The sequence below is a fragment of the Balaenoptera borealis genome (assembly GCF_965194805.1).
Source record: "Balaenoptera borealis genome assembly, chromosome: 13".
Lineage (NCBI taxonomy): Eukaryota > Metazoa > Chordata > Mammalia > Artiodactyla > Balaenopteridae > Balaenoptera > Balaenoptera borealis.
Genome location: NC_138870.1, coordinates 94,486,346 through 94,506,822, shown reverse-complemented (window position 1 = coordinate 94,506,822; position 20,477 = coordinate 94,486,346). Strand labels below are relative to the sequence as shown.

At 56.5% G+C, this 20,477-nt stretch overlaps 1 protein-coding gene across 1 annotated transcript in view; it reads left to right on the top strand.

The window, feature by feature from the left end:
• The window catches only part of MYH9 (myosin heavy chain 9), a 90,706-nt gene that overhangs the window by 62,624 nt on the left and 7,605 nt on the right, over window positions 1-20,477 (top strand). Inside the window, exons 15-32 of the mRNA XM_082348979.1 lie at window positions 1,269-1,383; window positions 3,916-4,109; window positions 4,460-4,581; window positions 5,365-5,434; window positions 7,254-7,414; window positions 8,285-8,393; window positions 9,403-9,534; window positions 9,930-10,136; window positions 10,685-10,822; window positions 11,487-11,610; window positions 13,564-13,735; window positions 14,518-14,730; window positions 15,406-15,550; window positions 16,788-16,994; window positions 17,217-17,321; window positions 17,563-17,715; window positions 18,877-19,125; window positions 20,226-20,438. Of these exons, the coding sequence (XP_082205105.1) occupies window positions 1,269-1,383; window positions 3,916-4,109; window positions 4,460-4,581; window positions 5,365-5,434; window positions 7,254-7,414; window positions 8,285-8,393; window positions 9,403-9,534; window positions 9,930-10,136; window positions 10,685-10,822; window positions 11,487-11,610; window positions 13,564-13,735; window positions 14,518-14,730; window positions 15,406-15,550; window positions 16,788-16,994; window positions 17,217-17,321; window positions 17,563-17,715; window positions 18,877-19,125; window positions 20,226-20,438 (2,829 nt within the window). The remainder of the gene's footprint in view (window positions 1-1,268; window positions 1,384-3,915; window positions 4,110-4,459; window positions 4,582-5,364; window positions 5,435-7,253; window positions 7,415-8,284; window positions 8,394-9,402; window positions 9,535-9,929; window positions 10,137-10,684; window positions 10,823-11,486; window positions 11,611-13,563; window positions 13,736-14,517; window positions 14,731-15,405; window positions 15,551-16,787; window positions 16,995-17,216; window positions 17,322-17,562; window positions 17,716-18,876; window positions 19,126-20,225; window positions 20,439-20,477) is intronic.

Genomic DNA, 20,477 nt, shown 5'->3' with positions numbered 1-20,477 from the left:
AAGTGGCAGAGCTGCCTTCACACCAGCTGGCACACGTCCTCCAGCTGGCTTGTTCCTGGGGCTTGAACCTAACTGAACAGGGATGTCTTGAGTCTGCAGAGGTCCGTGCTTAGACTAAAGCTGAGTTTTCTCAGCAAATTGTGTTGCTTGCATGGAGTATCTAACTATTGGTTACACTCGGGTGTGTGATGAGATTTATTTACTTATTTTTGGGGGCTGTGCCGTGTGGCTTGCGGGATCTTAATTCTCCAATCAGGGATCGAACCCGGGCCCACAGCAGCGAAAGTGCTGAGTCCTAACCACTGGACCGCCAGGGAATTCCCACAAACTCCCTGTTTAAAGAACCTCTGTTTTCTCGTTACCTAAGGTAATGGCGCCTAAAGCCCCATTTCCACTTCCACCGTTGTTAGAAATGCAGGAGGGCTTTTGTTGCACTGTTGTCTGTGATGCAAAAACTGGGTGCACCCGAAAGCCCACGAGGGGCCTGAACGGTGAAACTGGCCATGTGCATCCTCGCCTGGGCTGCACTACAGCAGCTAAAAGGACAAGGACACTGCCTGTGCCCAGGGGGACACATGGCCAAGACACTCAGCTCCAGGGCTTGTCGTCTCCCAGGAGGTAACTCTACCCCTAGGGAGAAAGAAGCTACCATCCTGTACCTTGTCATCAGTAGCAGTGCGTGTGCGGAAACCTGTCGAAAGGGGCCAGGAGGGGACCACAGGCTGAGAGCGGCGGTTACTGCTGTGTGGTTTAGGACGGGGGTTGCAGCGGCTTCCCGCTCTGTTTGTATCATTAGAATATATAATGTTGTACTACTCTTGTTATTAAGGACATATTTCAAAAAAGATAAGAATAACGCATATCCGGGAAAACCTGGGTATCCTGAAATGACAAAGAAAAAGTAAAAATTACTTGCCTGTTACTAAAAAGAAATATTACCACATTTTGGTTAACGTCCTTTCAGGATTTTTTTCTTTAGGTTCATGTTACCTTAAAAAAATTAAAAACAGCATATTCCGCGGTGTAACTATAACCATTTGCTTGGGGTTCGCGTGGCTTAAATTTTTTGCCTTCTGCGTGACTCCGCAGAGAACATCTCACGGAGGGCTCCGCCCTGGGCACTCATCATTTCCTTCTTGGGGATGCAAACGCCGGGTCGAGGGTTCACGGTTTTTAATGTTTCCGCCTGTGGGGTCGGCTGGTCATCGGAGAGGCTGCGCGCACCGATGTCCCCCGAGCAGCCCGTGACCTGGGGTCCCGTCTTGCAGGTGGATTACAAAGCTGACGAGTGGCTGATGAAGAACATGGACCCGCTGAACGACAACATCGCCACGCTGCTGCACCAGTCCTCCGACAAGTTCGTCTCGGAGCTGTGGAAGGATGGTACGCCCTTGGCCCTCACCCCGCCTCCCGGTGCCCCCAGCCGGGCCGCTTCCCTCCACGGCAGCGGGCCGAGCCCAGGACGTGGACCGGGGGGTTTGTGGCCGCTTAGCACCTGGGAGCCTGGGCTCCTCCAGCCCTTACGGTCACCCTGTCCTTGAGCCCCGAGCATCCTTGAATGTGCTGCACAACCACTTGCTCTGGGGCAGAGGCTTCCCTCGGCTCCGCGGCCACAGACAAGCCCTTTCTAGCGCGGGGGTGTTGCGTGATGGCCCGGCGCCCGGCGCCCAGGTTCCCGTCCCACTCCTTCCTGCCTCCCTGCTTCTCCCTGGTAGCTGGTAGCTCTGGAAGTGGTTCTTTTCCTTGTCTCTGCTGGTCTCTCCTCCCTTCTGCCTGGGTTTTGCTTTAACCTCTCTGTTGCAGAGATGCAGAGCACCCAGAGAGCCTATTCCTATCAGCGCTTTCCTGCCCTCCTCCTCCTAGAACCAGGCGACAGGCTGCCCGGTGCGGCGTCCGTCCGTGTGTGCTGCACCCAGGGCTGCGTGACGAGCGCTTCTGCTGAGCTTCCTCTGCCATGGCTGCTCCTGCCTGACTGTGCCCCTTCCCCGCTCTCGGCCCCGGGCTTGTGGGGAGGCCCCTCCCGCTCCCCAGCGCAGGCCTCCAGTGGAAAAGCAGGCACATCGGGGCCGTGTTTTGATATTGACACTTCTTGTTAGATCTTAACATTTTACAACCTATACCCGCTTCAGAACTCCCGCTCGTGAAGGCGGCGTCTCGTTGATTGGGTAGCTGCCACGTCTCAGCATGAGGCGCTGTGCGCACTGCTGTCTGTGTTCGTGTGTCTGTGCGTGCGTGCACCTGTGTGTGTACGCAGCAGTCACTGCTCCTGGGCCAGGCCTGCCGGGGGCAGGGCACACTTACATGAAACGGCGGGTTGTTACGGGGCGTATTGGACCTCACACTGGGCAACCTGAGTGGCCTTCACAAGCCACCCACTCCCAGGACACCTTTGGTGGCCAGAGGGGCCCTGCGGTGGCTGCATGAGGTCCAGATGCCTCCCGTTTTAATTGAGGGGGTTCATCGGGTCCATCCTCACTCCCGGCTTCCCTCTTGAGCAACAGTCCTTTGTGTTGCCTTCAAAAAGATAAGAGATCTGGCCACAGAGGAATCGGAAACCGACTTTGTCACAGAATTCTTAACTTTTGCAGCCAGCAACGGAAGCTTTCAAATTTAACATTGGCTCTTGCTTAAGACTGGCCTCAAATCGCCTGCCACTTAGGTTGGGTTTGTTCGTTGTTTTGTTTTCGCCTGGGAGGAAGCAGTTCATTTCATTGTTCTGGGCGGGAGCCACGGTGATGAGGGCTTCTTCCCTGGAGGGTGGGCTTAGATGATAAAGACCCCTGAGCTTGGAGACCAAGGGAGACAAGAGGTAGAAGGAGCCTCGGCCTCTGGGGTAGTCACTGGCAGTAGCGGTTGTCTGGAACTCTCTGCTCCGACACCATTCCTGCTGCGCTAGGTCCCTGATGTAGAGAGCCCTGTGTGGGGACGTTGCAGACAGAGAGGGACTCGTCCAGAGTCCTGCAGGCGATGGCAGAGTAGCTTTAGGGCTCCTGCCTTCTGACTCCTGGCCCAGTGCTCTCAGGTAGAGGTCAGCGTGAATTCAGGATGCTGAGGTTTTCATTTCATCTGGGACCCGAGGACGACAGGATTCCTGTAATTCAAGTTGAACACCTCCTCAGAGCCAGGCAAGTGGACGAGCTTGGCTCGCCACTTCAAAATGCGTTATTAGGTCCAGTTTGGTTTTTTTTTTTTTGCCCAGTTATTCTCATAGCAAATGGTTGTTATTTACCAGCCATCACGAACGACACTCGCCAAAAGGCTACACAGCTCCTATCAACTTATCTGAATCACAGCTATTGTGAAAGGGGGTTCTGTTTTTTTTTTTTTTTTTTTTTGGAGTATAATTGCTTTACAATGTTGTGTTAGTTTCTGCTGTACAGTGAAGTGAATCAGCTATATGTACACCTATATCCCCTCCTTCTTGGACCTCCCATCCTCCCCCCCATCCTCCCCCCCCCCCACACATCCCCCTCATCTAGGTCATCACAGAGCACTGAGCTGAGCTTCCTGTGCTTTATAGCAGGTTCCCACTAGCTATCTATTTTACACATGGTAGTGTATAAATGTCAGTCCTAATCTCCCAGTACTAGCTCTGTCGTGTCTCTGGGTTAGGAGCTCTCCAGGGCGGCTGAGATAAGTGCCGTGGCTGTGGCGTTAGCCTTCACGGCTGCGCTGCTCCCCTCAGCGGCTCTGCACTCTTTCCAAACCCTTTCCTGCTTTCTGCTCCTTGCTCACAAGGTCACCTTCACTCAACATTTGGAGATGACCTTAGCCTGCTGTGTAGACTCCAAGTAGAAACAGTCTGCTGTTCCGTAGTCTCCTCTCTTTCTGTCCAGATTGTCTGTCTGTTTTTCCCACCCCTCCGCCCCCACCTGGACCGCCGGGTACTCACGTGCTTCTGCGTGCTCTCTGCAGTGGACCGCATCATTGGCCTGGACCAGGTGGCCGGCATGTCGGAGACGGCGCTGCCAGGGGCCTTCAAGACACGCAAGGGCATGTTCCGCACGGTGGGACAGCTGTACAAGGAGCAGCTGGCCAAGCTCATGGCCACGCTGAGGAACACCAACCCCAACTTCGTCCGCTGCATCATCCCCAACCATGAGAAGAAGGTGCGGCCACTCGGGGGCGTGGCGCGGGCCGGGCACACCTGCGGGCCACTCCACCCTTGTCTGTCTCCCTGTGCAGAAACTCTGTCCCCCGCCACACACAGCGCCCTCGGTTAAGTTCCCCGGCGGGGTGGCTCAGGCACCCTTAGGGGATAGGCTGCCCTCGTAGCCTGCGTTTCTGCCTCTCCCGGACCTGGATCACGTCATTAACTGTGCTGTCAAAACCTGTGGGCGGCAGGGACTCCCAACTCCCTTGGGGGCTTTTGCCCTGTTTCATCCAGAGGGAGCCGCCCCTCTCTCCATCAATTCCTGGGCGCAGAAGTAAGAGCAGGTGCATGTATTTTCTTCTCTAGGCTGGCAAGCTGGACCCCCATCTGGTGCTGGACCAGCTGCGCTGCAACGGGGTTCTCGAGGGCATCCGAATCTGCCGCCAGGGCTTCCCCAACCGCGTGGTCTTCCAGGAGTTCCGGCAGAGGTGAGCAGGGCCCCCGGCCCAGGGCCGGCTGCTCCCCAGCAGGGGCCTCCGGTAGGGGAGCCGTTTCCTCGTCCACATTGAGTTGAGTTCCGGCCGGCTCCTCACACGGTTCTCTGTGCCACCATCTACGTGAGGAGGGATTTCTCTGTTTTGTTTCTGAAACAAAAGTTATCTCGTTGGCTTTCACTCCTAGTCACTTTGGGAGCCTGGCGCTGTTTGCTACAGTTAGAGGAGCTCTGAAAAGAAATTAAAGGAGGATCAGCCGGAGCCTTGGGTATTAAAGGAACTTGATGGAAATGAAAGTCTGCTGTGTGTGCAGAGGGGGACAGTAGTGACACCGGCTTCTTTGCTTAATGACTGTGTTTAGTGCCAGTTGCTGTCGTGATGCAGCCCTGTGTTTAATTTCTTGGACCACCCCGTTGATTGGTGGGTCCCTGCAGCATCTCAGTGAAGAGATGGGCATGGCCTTCTGGGGTTACAGACGCGGATGCTGGGTGATTAGCAGTTAGTAAGCCCACTGCAAAGCTCACCCTTGAGTGAATGAAACAGTCCGACATGAGTTTCCATTTGCTTTCTGGAAAGCACCAGGCCTTCCTCGTGCCATTTAGCCTAAGGAAAGAGCACGGCGGGATTCACCGAATGTCCCCTTTCCTTAGGAGACTCTGTGGAAAGAATTCTACATCTGCTACACCATAGGGACGACCCTGATCTCTCACGTATATTCCAGGCCACATGGAATCCAAGCTAGGGCTAAACTGACCTGGCTGCCCTTTTCTTCCTCAGATACGAGATCCTGACACCAAATTCCATTCCTAAGGGCTTCATGGATGGGAAGCAGGCGTGTGTGCTCATGGTGAGTTGAGCTGCCGTCCCCGCCTCCTGTGTTGGGTGACCTGTGGCCAGCGCCCCTGTGATTGGACGGGGTCCTTTGGATCCGTTGGCACCGTGCTCTCTTGTTCCTCCAACAAACCAGTTCTGATTCTGCCAGGTGCCCTGAGCGGCAGCCCCCTTAGCCCTTGGTGGGGTCAGGACAGCGTGTGGGAGCAGGGTGGGGAGGAGGAGGAGGCCAGAGCCGCAGCGTGGCAAGGCTGTGGTGTGAGACGGCCTCTTCCTTTTGGGCACATTCTGGTTCTTTCTTGTGCACGTCTCCTCCGATCTTCACACGCAGTGTGGTTGGCGGGGCAGCTTGCCACCAGGGCACCACGACCAGCCCAAAGCCGCCGATGTCCGAGTTTCTGGACCTTTCCTCTCTTTCCCCCAGCTCTGAACCAGTGCCTGACGGGCAGTGGGCACTGGATTCTGTATAGTGAATGAAGGCCCTGTGGTGACCCAGTGGCCGCGCTGAGGCTGTACCCATGCAGTCGTTTTTCTGCTTTGCAGGCGGGCGTCCCGCTGGGCCTGACGTGTCCAGAGTCAGTAGCCAGCACCTCCTGCTTGCTTTACTTCGCGTTCTTTCCAAAGAGTCAGCAGAGGATGGGCTGGGCTTGGGGGTGGGGGAGGAAAGAGAAAAGGGAAGAAAAATTCAACATCTGCTCTGTGCAAAGCAGCGCATTAAGGGACAGGGAGATGGGGGCTAGAAAAGGAGGGAGAAGACACAGCTCCCTGCTCTCCGATGCTTGCCACCTGGCAGAGAGAAGGCGTGAAGGATGGAGGGTGTGCCTCCAGCTCGTGTCTGGGCCGCTGTTTCTCCAGAGACTGAGTTAGCTGCTGGCCAGTGAGGCGTGTCCCCACTTCTGGCATAAGCAGGTCCCCTCCGTCCAGCCCTGCAGGGAAGATGGGCAGCTTGGGCTCTTTATGCCGGGAGGGAGGTGGGGCGCGTGGCCGGGGGATGCCCACAATGGCTCCACCTGCCCTGGTCTCCCCTTTTCACAGGGCCTCTTCCGGGCCTGCCGGGTCGTTCGTGGACACCAAGGCCCCCAGATCCCACTTACCCTATTCAAGACTCTGCCTCTTGGAGCTTGTTCTAAATCTCTTCTCTCCCAGGCAGACAGATGGACAGACACACCCTTGCCAGTGGGCTTAGTAAGAGAGCCTTGTTACTGTACCAAAACAGCCAGGTAATGGTAATGACGGCTGAAGTCCATTTGGCACTGGTCACACGCTTGACCCTGTGCTTAGTGCTTTCTGTGCATTCTCTTGTTTGACTCCCACGGCTCTCCTAGAAAGGAGGTGCTATTATTTGCTTTTTTGTTGACTTTTCTTTTAATGAAAGAAACCATTATTCCCATTTTACAGCCACGGAAATATGGGCTCACAGAGGTTAAGGCCTAGGGTCATCTAGTTAGTATTTGATCCTGAGCTGGAGTCTGTGCTGGGCTTGGACAGAACAATGATGCTTGGCCGCCTCCGCTTGGAGGGTGTCCTGACTGGGCATTTGTAGAGCGGGACTGCAGTGTGCGGGGCGGCACAGAGAAGGAAGAGGAGACCTCCAGGGTCCCTTCAGGGCCGAGACTCTGTGTTTCTTTGCCAGTCTGACTCGTTACCTGCCCCATGCCGGCCCCCACCTGCCTGCTCCCCAGCGTGCCCCCAGCCCCGCTTTCCCTGCGCCAGGAGAAGGCTGCCCGCGGAGCAGCAGGACTGACCCAGGCTCCAGGCCCCTCCCCCGTCCTTGGCCTTGCTCCAGGGCTCCGCAGGGGTGGCAGGGGGTAAGTGGCCAGCTCTCCTCCGTCTAGATCAAAGCCCTGGAGCTCGACAGCAACCTGTACCGCATCGGCCAGAGCAAGGTCTTCTTCCGGGCCGGCGTGCTGGCTCACCTGGAGGAGGAGCGGGACCTGAAGATCACGGACGTCATCATCGGCTTCCAGGCCTGCTGCAGGGGCTACCTGGCCAGAAAGTGAGTCCTGGGACGCCCACCCCACCCAGCCTGCCCCGCGCCCGGGCCCTCCCAGCTCTCCTGTAGCGGAGGACACTGAGGAAGCGGTGGCCTGGGCGCCCTAGTGCCAGTCAGGTGTCGCCCGGGGAGGCCCCCGTGGCCTTCCCTGCCCCCCTGCTTCCTGGATTTCTGCCTGAGGTTTAAAGTGAGCTAGTGGGAGGGGTGACTGTGCTTGGATTTGCTCGTCACGAAAGCTCCTGCCACCGCTATTCCTTCCTGTGTCCCTCACGTAAGGATGACACCCAGAGCCGGCTGTCCCCAGAGGACGCCATGCTCCCAGAGGAGGAGGCCATCCTTGAGTCCTGAGCAGCTCCTGTGGGGGTCAGGGGCTGACTTGCTGCAGGAAGGTGGGTGGGACAGCTGCACATCTGTCCCCTGAGCCCCTCCGTGTCTGTGCTCAGGGGTGTGTCTGTTCCAGCCTGAGATCTGAGCGCTGGGGGACGCAGCATGAGTTTGTGGTGTTTGGACAAATGGACCTGTGTAGGACATCAGCTGCTGACATTCTCCCTCTAAACCAAAGCCACAAGATTGAGGGTGGCACCAGGGTGGGGAGCTGCAGTCGATAGATGGACTTAATGACCAGGGCTCACACTTGACTCGGATCTGTGGTGACCTCACTCGCCCCTGAGTGACCTCGGCCCCAGGCACCCTCTGCGAGGTCACCCACAGGATTCAACCTGAAGCCGACCTCCTTCCCGCCACGTCTGTTTTGTGGTGCCCCCGGCAGGGGTTGGTCCCTCCGGAAAGGCCTCCATGAGTGAGGTCAGGACTGTCGGGAGGGAGGTGTGCCATCCCCCGCCTGGAGGGCTGACTGTGACCCTCGCCCCACAGGGCCTTTGCCAAGAGGCAGCAGCAGCTGACGGCCATGAAAGTCCTGCAGAGGAACTGTGCCGCCTACCTCAAGCTGCGCAACTGGCAGTGGTGGCGACTCTTCACCAAGGTGGGTCTGGAAGGGCCTCCGCGTGACACGGGGGACGAACAGGGCTCAGGCCCTGGGGCTGGCACTTTGCCTTTGCGTCCCTGTGCCCAGCACAGGAGCCCGTGATGATCCTGCCCGTGGGGTCTAGAGGGGTGTGAGCCGGGGCATGTGTCCGGCGTGGACGGCCACGGTGCTATCAGGCTGGGCTAGGGCGGCTCCAAGGGCGGCTCCCGGGATGTCAGGGCCCAGCCCGCCCACCACGGCTCCACGTGGCGACAGTGCTCCCCCCCCAGAAACCACGGGCAGGTCAGAATCTGCAGCCGGCTGGGTGGGTCCTCCCGAGCCTTTACAAAAGTTCGTTAATTATTAAAGTTGTTCAGGCTGCTTTTGTTTATGATAAGTGATCTGTGGTAATTGCGAAAAGTTAGACTAACCAAAAGGGTAAACAAGAAAATAAAAATTCACCTGTAATCCCTTCATCCTTGTGCCAATGTCGATACTGAATAGATGTTTCAATATTTAGTCTGCTTTTTAAAAATTATTTTTTCACTCCCGGTAAATCTCTGCTGTGTAAACCACACACGTTCTTACGTAGCTGAGCTTTGACTTGTATAAACAGTCATGTACTTTGCATTTTGCATTTAAAATTCCTTCATGAGCATCATTTTTAAAAAGTCAGCATACTGTTCCCTAGAGATGTTTCATAATTTATCTGACTATTTTTCCAGCAATGGATGTTTATCTCTCTCTGAAATTTTCACTGTTATAAACAATGCTGTCCTGAAATTCTTCATGCACGCATAGGGGTAGTCTCCCCGAAATGTAATTAGTGGGTCAGAGGCCTATGGCACACAGTACCAAATTGATTTCCAGAAAGATTGTACCCATTTGCACCTCCTCTGCCCTGCGTCCTACCTGCCCCTCACTCTCATGAGCTTGCGCTTCCACAGGTGAGGGGAAAGCCCCACGGCTCTCAGCCTGGACAGGCATCTTCCCCTGAGCGTGTTTCTTCCTCAATCTCCTCTCCTAGGTCAAGCCGCTGCTGCAGGTGAGCCGGCAGGAGGAGGAGATGATGGCCAAGGAGGAGGAGCTGGTGAAGGTGCGGGAGAAGCAGCTGGCCGCTGAGAGCAGGCTCTCAGAGATGGAGACCCTCCAGTCCCAGGTGGGTGTCTGCCGGCTCTGCCCAGGCAGTGCTGCCACCTGCTGGCAACCAGTAGGCGAGGCATGCCTGGTTAATTTCTCTGCAGACCCTGTTAGGGGTTCTGTGATGTAGGAAGGCTACCCCATGGGATGGAAAGCTCATGAGTGCTGGGTTCAAGGCCCAGCCCCTCTCTGAGCCTGTTTCCTCGGGATCTTGATGTACAGCTCACGGAGCGGTGGTGAGGGATGGTGGACGTGATGTTTAAACATGCCTGGCAGCTTAAGCGTCCTGAGATGGAAGCTGCTCTCATCAGCAGGGCTCTCCCTGCAGGAGCCTGCGCTGCAGACCAGTTCTCCTGTGGGTACAAGTGGCCCGAGGCGGCTGTAAGAGCTCACATTTCCCACGTGTTCTCGCAGCTCATGGCTGAGAAGTTGCAGCTGCAGGAGCAGCTCCAGGCAGAAACGGAGCTGTGTGCCGAGGCCGAGGAGCTCCGGGCCCGCCTGACCGCCAAGAAGCAGGAGCTGGAAGAGATCTGCCATGACCTGGAGGCCAGGGTGGAGGAGGAGGAGGAGCGCTGCCAGCACCTGCAGACTGAGAAGAAGAAAATGCAGCAGAACATCCAGGTGCCCGGAGGAGGGGCAGGGCCGGACCCCAGGCACGGGGCGGGGGATGGCGTGCGTGGGGAGCAGGGGCGCCACAAGTGCCATGGGAGGACAGCCTTTGTCCCCGGGGGCAGCCTTGGAGACGTGTTCTCTTTGGGGGTTTTCTTTTTTTTTTTTTTTTTTTTTTTTTTACGGCCGCGCGGCTTGTGGGATCTTAGTTCCCTGACCAGGGATTGAACCCAGGCCCATCGGCAGTGAGCGCTCGGAGTCTTAACCACTGGAGCACCTGGGAATTCCCTGGGTGGTTCTTTCTGACACGTGTGTGTCAGGTGCCTGTTAGCGCTGCCCCACTGAGCGTCGAAGCCAGTTTAATTCCCCTCCTCCGTCCTCGCTCTGGCTGGTCTGAGGAGCGGAGGGTGGATGCTTGCTGGACGAGGCCCCTCGGAACACGTGACCCCGCGATTGGCCTGGGGTTCTTGTCCCCGCACCCCAGTTTTAAATACATGACCGCACACGTGGGGGCCGGGCCCCACCCCAGTTGCTCAGGCGTCGCCCTGGCTTCACGTTAGGAGCTGGAGGAGCAGCTGGAGGAGGAGGAAGGCGCCCGGCAGAAGCTTCAGCTAGAGAAGGTGACCACTGAGGCCAAGCTGAAGAAGCTGGAGGAGGACCAGATCATCCTGGAGGACCAGAACTGCAAGCTGGGCAAGGTGGGGCGAGCGGCTCGGGCAGCCGGGGCACCGGGGCGAGCGGCTGGGTCCCTGTCAGCATCCGCCTGGCGACAGGTAGCAGCTGGGAATCAAGTTAGAGGAGAAGGAGGGGCCAGGTCAGGATGCGGACCTCCATCTCCAGAGGATGGGGGTGGCCAGGTTGACGGGGCAGGACGGCTGCCCGGGACCCTGTGATGGGGGGAGTTACGCTGGCTGTGTGGCCGCTTGCTGTGGGATTAGGGCTCCACTGGTGGCCACACAAAGCAGAAAGTGAGAAGAGCAGGGGCACTCTGGGGGGTGAGGAAGGGGGAGGTCGAAGGCATGGAGAAGGTGGCGCCATCCCGCCTGCCCTGAATTCCCTCGCTGACACTCTGTGTCACCTGGCGGCTCTTCTTACCTGAGCAGAAAAGGGTGACGCAGGCCCAGGAAGGGCTTGGGCACCCCCTTTATGGGTTCCAAGGAGGCTTACCCAGCTATTGCAGGGGAGCTAGTGACCTTTCAAAATGACTGCTTTGATCTAGGAAATCCTAATGAACTTGACCAGGTGTTTAAGGCCCTGCCCCGCCATTCAGTCCCCAATGTCTGGGTGAGTCGTGCCTTGAGGAGAGCTGACGTGTTTTGCGCTCAACTGACTTTAAGCTCTGACCCACCCTCGCCCCCCCAGGAGAAGAAGCTGCTGGAAGACAGAATAGCCGAGTTCACCACCAACCTCATGGAAGAGGAGGAGAAATCTAAGAGCCTGGCCAAGCTCAAGAACAAGCACGAGGCAATGATCACCGACCTGGAGGGTAAGGGGGTGGTGGCAGGAATGGTCGGGCTCGGGATCGCTGGAGTGTCCCCTGCTCGGGGGCCCAGCCTGGGCCTCCCTGCCAGGAGCTGGAGTGCCGGCCGGGTCTCCCACTCGCTCTGAGCAGGCGAGGCTGGGGTCTGTGGTATCCGGCCACTGCCCTCGAGACATGGGGGTCAGTGCCCGCTCCCTGTGGAGTCTGGACCTCCAGGCACTGGTTGGGAGGGACGCTCCCCCACGTGACGAGCGTTGAGAATTGAGCTCTGGCGTTTCTCTCGTGTCGCGCACCATGCGTTTCACAAGCTTCTGAGACTTCCTAGGAGCTTCTAGGTTTGACTGCGGCTCTGCCACTTACTAGCTGTGTCATCTTGTACCTATTAATCTCCGTGAGCTTGAGTTTCTCTTACCTCTAAGCGGACACAGCGAAAGGGTGAGTGTGAGGACTGAACTGAATAACGCGCATGGACGTGCTGTGTGTGTTGTAAGATGCCGGGCAGGTATCGCGAGAGGCCATTGCTTCACGTGGGGCAGGGAGACAAATCATGCCTCCGTCTCCCTGTGCCCTGGGATCCGTGGTGGCCAGGAGGATGGCACAAGCCCAGGTCTGTGCTGTCTGGGGACCCCTTGTCCCCCTGCCCCTTGAGAGGAGTGGAATGGGGGGCAAGGGGAGCCCAGACCACTGGCGGGGCTCTGAGCTCCAGCCAGAAACCACTGCTCCCTCTGTGGAGACGTGGGACAGCCCGATGCGCAGGGCAGTTGTCAGTGCCCAGTGGACGTAGGGCTGAAACCATCTGGGCTGGTGGCTAGGAGAATTTTCCCAGCTTGGTTTCTTGGCCCCTCCTGGGTTAAGGTGTTCAGGCCATCAAGGGGAAGAGACGTCCTGACACAGAGATCTCTTCACCTGGGAATAGTCTGAAAGACTCCATCATGCAGGAGGTCTTGGAGCAGCAGGCCTGCTGGATTGGCAGACGTGAAAGTTTGACACTAACAAGCATTGCCAAAGATGTAGAACAGTCAGAACACACATACGCTGCCAGTGGGAGTATAAATTGGTAGACAGTTTCAGAGAACAATCTGCCAGTGCCTAGTGAGGTTGAAGCTTTGCCTGCAACCCATGCCTCTTGTCCATGTGCGTTGGGAGTCATGGGCAAGAACGCTCACAGCATCGTGGCTCAGGAGGGCACACAGCTGTAGGCTGTGCCCATCTATCCTACAAGTGCCCATCAGCTGTAGGATAGACAGATAAGTTGTGGTGTGTTCACATGGTGGAATACACAGACAGAAGTCCAAATGGATCGATTACAGTGACACTTAAGTTGCTAAATCTCAAGATTTTAACGTTGAGCGACAAAGGTAAGATGAGGAATAAGAGTCGCCAGCCCTTACTGCGCACACTCTATGGGCAGGCGCGGTTCCAGGGGCTTTCAGATACCAACACATTTGAGCCTCCCAACAGCCTAAGGAAGTAGCTTGTCTTATAGCCTTACTACTCAGATGAGGCACAGAAAGGTAAGGACATCACCTAGGTGACGTCATAACAGGAGTTGTAAAGCCCATTGGACTCTGGCCCCGCTGTACCGTCTCCATGGAATTCATATAGGACAGATCCCTAATGTAAGTTCAGATCCATGCAAGACTAAACGTTATAATTTTTAGGGAGGCAGACATGGTGGAGCCTCAAAGGGAAACGAGGGAACTGTAAACACGAACTTCGGGGGAATAGTTCCCTTGGTGGGAAGGGTCAGTGGGTGGGGTTGGGGAGACAAGGACTTGGAAGCTTATGGTGACGTTCTTTCCCTTCATCCAGGAGTTGGGTATGAGTGTGAATCATGATCATTTAAACAGCACAGATGTTTTATAACAAATATTTGGCATTTTATGTAAGATTTGAAGACGAAGACAGATCTGTAGCCACTGAGGGGTCTGTTCGCATCTCTCCATTCTTCCTTCTCAGAGCGCCTGCGAAGAGAGGAGAAGCAGCGTCAGGAGCTGGAGAAGACCCGCCGGAAGCTGGAGGGAGACTCCACGGACCTCAGTGACCAGATCGCCGAGCTGCAGGCTCAGATTGCTGAGCTCAAGATGCAGCTGGCCAAGAAAGAGGAGGAGCTCCAGGCTGCCCTGGCCAGGTGAGGGCCAGAGCATCAGCCAGTGCCCGCACTCTCAGCGTGCCCCCTGCTGTGGTTCTCGGTGCATCAGTGAACTGCGGGCACGCGCTCCGCTGTTGTCTTGGAAGCCAATTAATGACAAAACATTTTCTGTTCACTAAAAGTGCAGTCTAAGGCTTCTCTGTCACTTGTAATCCCCAAAAAAGTCATCCACAACCCTAGTCATCCAATCATAGCAATTCTTTCCTTTTTAAAATTTCGTGGCTACAGGCATGCTTTTTAAAAATAGATTTTATTTTTCCAGGCATATTTAGACTCATAACAAAATTGAGCAGAAGTTACAGCGAATTCCCAAGTTCCCACGTGAACAGCCTCCCTCATTAGCAACCTCCCCCACAAGAGTGATACATTTGTTACAATTCGTGAACGTGCACTGACACATCATTATCACCCAAAGTCCGGAGCACATTGGTATTTTTACTTAGTTGCTGTAATCATGGACTGTAGCATTTTATTTCCTTTTTTTTTTTTCAGTTAACATTTCATTTTTTTTTGATGTTTAAAGCACTGAATTTTAATTTGGAAGATGAAATGATTCTTCTGTGAGGTTTTTGAATTCTCCAAGTGGAATAGCGCTAAGTCTTCTGGATACGTCAGATGTTTTTGCTGAGAAGAGCGCCTAAGGGCCATGACTATGACTGCCAGAAGTGGCTTTGGCTGCACCTCTCTAAAGCCTTTTCTGCAGACTCTGCTCTGCGTAGGTGACAGTGACCTCATCCTGATGTTGTTTCTGTCTTTGGCAGAGTGGAAGAAGAAGCCGCCCAGAAGAACATGGCCCTAAAGAAGATCCGGGAGCTGGAATCTCAGATTTCTGAACTCCAAGAAGACCTGGAGTCTGAGCGTGCTGCTAGGAATAAAGCTGAGAAGCAGAAACGGGACCTCGGGGAAGAGCTGGAGGCTCTGAAAACAGAGTTGGAGGACACTCTGGATTCCACGGCTGCCCAGCAGGAGCTCAGGTGTGTCTTGGGACCGACTGCCCCAGTCACTGAGGGCCAGGGGTGGTGGTGCAGGGAAGGGGAGGCTGTGGCCTGGGAGGGGTGGACCCCAAGTCTCTGCACACACACAGTGGCCTGTTGTCACGGAGCAGAGAGCTCGGAAGCTGCTGGGTCCTCAGCAGCTTCTCCCTAGAGTAGAGGAGCTTGGCTTGGAGTTGGGGTGAGGCAAGGGTGGGCTTTAAAGCTGAAAGGCTACAGAAGCCTCTATAAAGTGTATCTGTGGGGAATTCCCTGGCAGTCCGGTGGTTAGGACTCTGCGCTTCCACTGCAGGGGGCACGAGTTCGATCCCTGGTCGGGGAGCGAAGATCCTGCATGCTGCATGGTGCAGCCAAATAAACAAGTTAATTAATTTAATTAATCTGCTTATAACTCATTCCTGGCTCCTCGTATTTAGAATAAAATCCAATTCCTTACATAAAAGGCCTACGGTACATTAAAAAAATAAATACATAAATAAAGTGTGTCTGTGAGCCTGGGCTGTAGGATGGATGGCCGTGGAGAGAGGCCAGCGGGCAGAAAGCTGCCTGGGGTGGCCAGTGCCCCTTGCCGGGTGCTCTCTGCTGCCACAGAAGAGCCCCAGGGCAGCCTCGCTCCTGGATCCCCGGCCTCCCTCCTGAGGGCGTTTCTCTGTCCAGGTCCAAACGTGAACAGGAAGTGAACATCCTGAAGAAGACCCTTGAGGAGGAGGCAAAGACCCACGAGGCCCAGATCCAGGAGATGAGACAGAAGCACTCGCAGGCCGTGGAGGAGCTGGCAGAGCAGCTGGAGCAGACGAAGCGGGTGCGTGGGCCTCCCCAGGGCTGGCTGCGTGAGGCTCTGCCACCATCAGGGGGACCCTTGCAGAGTCTAAGCTGCAGCCCTTCGTGGCTGTGTGACTTGGGGATATAGGCTCCTCTGTGCCTCAGTTTCCCCATCTGTAAGGGAGGCTGATGATAGCCCATCTCATACAATTAATGTGAGAGTTAGAGTTGGTAACACGTGAGGCACTTAGATAGTAAGGGCTCGGTAAGTTGTTCAAGAATCATTTATTCTCATTCTCATTATTATCTTGTTCATCAACCTGCCAGACCAGAAAATTTCATGGAATTGGAGCGACTCTGAAACTGAGTTTCAGAGGGCCATCGGGGTCCCCTTTTCTGAAGCCCGTCCCTTCTCTAGAACACCCCCAACAGGTAGTCAGTTGGAGTCTTCGTGGGAGAACCCTGGGGATGTTGACCCCAGATGGTTTCTCGGCCAGGCAGCTGTTGCCGGGCAGTTCCTGAGCAAGACAAGTCCTGCATCCCGTGGCTTCCAGCTCACGGCCACCCTTGGTGGCAGCCCGAGAAGGCAGAGGCTCTTCCACGTGGCAACCTGTACAATATTTTCAGAAACCTGCCTTGTCTACCTGTCTACCTTCAATTTCCACCTGGTTCTGGGCAGGTTGAAGCCTTGCCTGGTCCTTTAGCTGTTTTCACCCAAAGTGACTTTGCATTCACGCTGGGTCCAGTTTACCCTTGAACTTGCCCGTGATGCTGTGGCCGGCTCGGTGCGGACTAGATTGGGATTGTCGTGGTTATTCTGTAAACTCGGCTTTTATGTTGTTTGGAAGAATATTACTGTGTTACTTTGAACATCAAATTTTCAAGAGGCTTTCCTGGAAGTCTAACTATGAACAATTATAATTTCCCTCATCCTATGGTAACAGCGCTAAAATCTTAACATCAGCAATGATGACATCTTGCCCTTGGATGCTCCCTGAACCCCGTGCAGGAGGCCGGGCAGGGATGGTTTGAGAGCTGGGGGAGCCCACGTGCCGGGTGTCCGGCCCCAACTGGGTGCTGAGTTCACATCAGGCCCGAGCCGTCCGAGTCTGGGCCCCTTGCCAGCTCGTCATCCCCTGGACTTGCCCAGTGTCGTTTTTGCTGCAAAAGCAGCCGATTTTGGGTCTGGATCCGCCGGATCTTCGATGATGTTAGAAAGACCAGCCTCACGTCACAGGTGCCCCCTTTCACGTCTTCGCTTTTCTCCCCGCTGCCAGGTGAAAGCCAACCTCGAGAAGGCCAAGCAGACCCTGGAGAGTGAGCGAGGGGAGCTGGCCAACGAGGTGAAGGTGCTGCTTCAGGGCAAGGGGGACTCCGAGCACAAGCGCAAGAAGGTGGAGGCCCAGCTTCAGGAGCTGCAGGTCAAGTTCACCGAGGGGGAGCGCGTGCGCACGGAGCTGGCTGACAAGGTCTCCAAGCTGCAGGTGAGGCCTCCGCCGGACCTCCTGGGTCCTGGCCCACGTCGCCAGGGCTCCCGCTCTTCTCTCTCTCTCTCTCTCTCTCTCTCTGTCTCCGCAACCTGGCTCAGTCTGCGAGGCCTCTGGGGTTCAGCCTGTGACTCAGGTCCAGCACGGCCGAGAGAGCCGAGGTGGGGCCCAAGCAGCCGTGGTCGAGCTCACGGGGCTTTGTCTCCCGTCTGTGCGCAGGTCGAGCTGGACAATGTGACGGGTCTTCTCACCCAGTCGGACAGCAAGTCCAGCAAGCTCACCAAGGACTTCTCCGCTCTGGAGTCACAGCTGCAGGACACGCAGGTAAGGGCGGCGACGGGTCCCTTTTCCCCCATGGCGTTAGCGGCCAGGCTTCTGGGTCTTTGTCTCAGAGCACCCTCCCCTGCATCTGCGGGCTCTCTGCGTCCTCCCGGCTCCTTGCCAGGTCTTTGCTGGCTGCCCCCTGAATCCGAGGGACCGCTCCCCTCTTCCACCAAGGGTATGGGGACCGCGAGGCCCTGACGCTGCGGGTCCTGAGCCCCTGCCCTCCCTGTTCTCGGAGTAGGAGCTCCTGCAGGAGGAGAACCGGCAGAAGCTGAGTCTGAGCACCAAGCTGAAGCAGGTGGAGGATGAGAAGAACTCCTTAAAGGAGCAGCTGGAGGAGGAGGAGGAGGCCAAGCGGAACCTCGAGAAGCAGATCGCCACCCTCCACGCCCAGGTGCGGAGCCGGCTCCCTGCAAGACACCCCAGGGAACTGTGGGTTGGAGCCTGCAGGCTGGGGAGCTTCTGGCGGGGCGCCCACCTGGACTCCAGAGCACAGCCCTGCCGCTGGGTCCACCCCGGCCTCCCCGAGCTGGACACCTTCCTGTGGGGAGCTCCTGCCCTCCCCAGACCAGGGCTCATGCCTGGGGTCCCCAAGGAGAATTTAGGAATCCGTGAACTTGGGTGGAGGAGACGTACATCTTCATTTCACCAACCTCCAGCTGGCCTTCAGCATTTTCTTCTGTTACGAATGTAGGCAACAAGCCGTGGCCCTAGCAGTGCCCGTGGCCTGTTCAGTAGGAACCACCGGTCATCGTGTCCGAGCTGAGGCCAGGCTTTGGGAAGGTCATCGTGCTCCTAGCTACTCAGGAGCCTGCTATCTGCTGTGCTGATAAAGAAGCACGATGGTTACTGAACCACAGTCTTAAAAAATACCCGACAACTGCACTTTTCTATATTGGTTTCTTGGTAATCCTACGTATTTTGCTTTATGCATGTTAAAACCTCGTTGTGAGAAGGAGGTCATAGTCTTCTCTAGACTCTGAAAGGGTCTGGGGCCAAAGATAGACCAAGGGCCCTCTTCCGGATCCTGTCTTAGGACTTAAACGTGCCAGAAGATCTGCACCAGCTCGGGGAGGGTGCAGGCTCAGTTCCACACCTGGGTGGCGGTAGGGAGTGTGTGCACAGTGGCAGCTGTGTGTCCAGATGTGAGGAGGGGGCTGCGAGACAGACGCCTGCAGGCAGGGGGCACCAGGCTGCTGCCTGGGGGAGGGGAGGGGGAGGGGGAGGGGAGGGGAGGGGAGGAGGCTTCCCACTGTAGGCCTCCGTCTTGGTACGAGCGGCTGGTGCAGGTCACGACTGAGAAGCCTTCCCAAGCTGACCTGCGGTGTCCGCCTCCCCTGGGCTCCATGCGCTAGGCACCTGCCCTCTGCAGAAGCTCCATTTCCCTGGCCCCAGAGGGAGAGGGAAGTGGTTGGGGGAGCCGTCCCCGTAACTGGGTTGGCACCCCGTTCCTCCACTGGCGGGTGGCAGGCCAGCTCCCAGCTGTCCCAGGTGCGGGCATGTTACCCGAGCAGGTGCCGTGCCGGGTGCCTCCTTACCCCTTGCTCCCGCCCAGGTCACCGACATGAGGAAGAAGGTGGAGGACGGCGTGGGGTGCCTGGAGACGGCCGAGGAGGCCAAGAGGAAGCTCCAGAAGGACCTGGAGGGGCTGAGCCAGCGCTACGAGGAGAAGGTGGCCGCTTACGACAAGCTGGAGAAGACCAAGACGCGGCTGCAGCAGGAGCTGGACGACCTGCTCGTAGACCTGGACCACCAGCGGCAGAGCGTCTCCAACCTGGAGAAGAAGCAGAAGAAGTTCGACCAGGTGGGTGTTGTTGGTGCTGCCACCGCCTCGTGTCCTCCCCTCTGCAGACAGCCTGCCTCGGGCAGGGGCCGCTGTCCGTCAGCCCGGCCCGGGGTCACCATCGCCCAGCTCGGGAGGAGGCCCTGGGGGGCAGGCGCTCAGAGGGCCCTCCCGGATTCCAGCTCGTTGAGGCGCCTGGAAAGAAAGCGCTCAGAACTGGGTGTCTTCACACGATAGGTTTGGGAGCAACTTTTTCCCTTTCTTGGTTTTTTATGTTTTTCGAATCTTCTCTAATTCGAATTTTTCTTTATACGTTCGTAACTCTTGCTTACTCCAGGAGATCTGAGGCAGCTTACCGAGACGCAGACAGTGGGGTGGGATAGAAAAATGACATAAAGCAGGGGTCGGCAAACTGGCCGAGGGCGCCCACTGCCTGTTGTGGACAGAGGTATTGTGCACAGCTGTCACTACAGCTGCTTTTGTGCTAACGTAGCAGTTTACGCAAAGTCTGAAGTCACACGTGCAAAGTCTAAAGCGTTTCCCATCTGGCCCATTTAAGAAATAAGTCCATGGAATAAAGAGGTGCTGAAGCAAAGGGAAGGGGAAGGGGGGAAAAATAAGATGATATGGTCGGGGTGGGCCAGCGCAGGGAAAAGATGTCTCACATCCTTGGAGGAGGGCCACATGGGATTCGCGCCTCCGAGCAGCCAGATTCACATTCTTTTCAAGGTAAACGCCAACCAGTCATTCAGGAAAACTAGGGGCTTTCCGGGTCCTGAGGGTGAAATATTTACTTCCTGTGGGTTCTCCTGGAAGGGGCACTGAGTGTCATAAAGAACCTTGGTTACTGAGTGATAAAAGTTACACAGACGCTAATGGGTTGTGGCAGAGGCCATCTCCGCCTTCGTCTGCTTACGAGGACACACTGCACAGCACGTGTCACAGTCGGAAGCAGCCGGCTCGCTGCTCGCCTTGGTCCCCCTCCCCCCAGACCTGGCCCCTGGGACCCTCCTTCCCCAGGGAGTTCGGGGCCGGATGCTTTACCTGCCAGAGGCCAGCAGGCCCTGAGCTCTTTCTGAGAGCCGGTCGCTCGAGCCTCATGGTGCCCGCCTGTCTCCCAGCTCCTGGCCGAGGAGAAGACCATCTCCGCCAAGTACGCGGAGGAGCGCGACCGGGCGGAGGCGGAGGCCCGGGAGAAGGAGACCAAGGCGCTGTCTCTGGCCCGGGCTCTGGAGGAGGCCGTGGAGCAGAAGGCGGAGCTGGAGCGGCTCAACAAGCAGCTCCGCGCGGAGATGGAGGACCTCATGAGCTCCAAGGACGACGTCGGCAAGAGCGTGCGTCCCCGAGCCCGCGGCCGGCACTGGGGCGGGGGC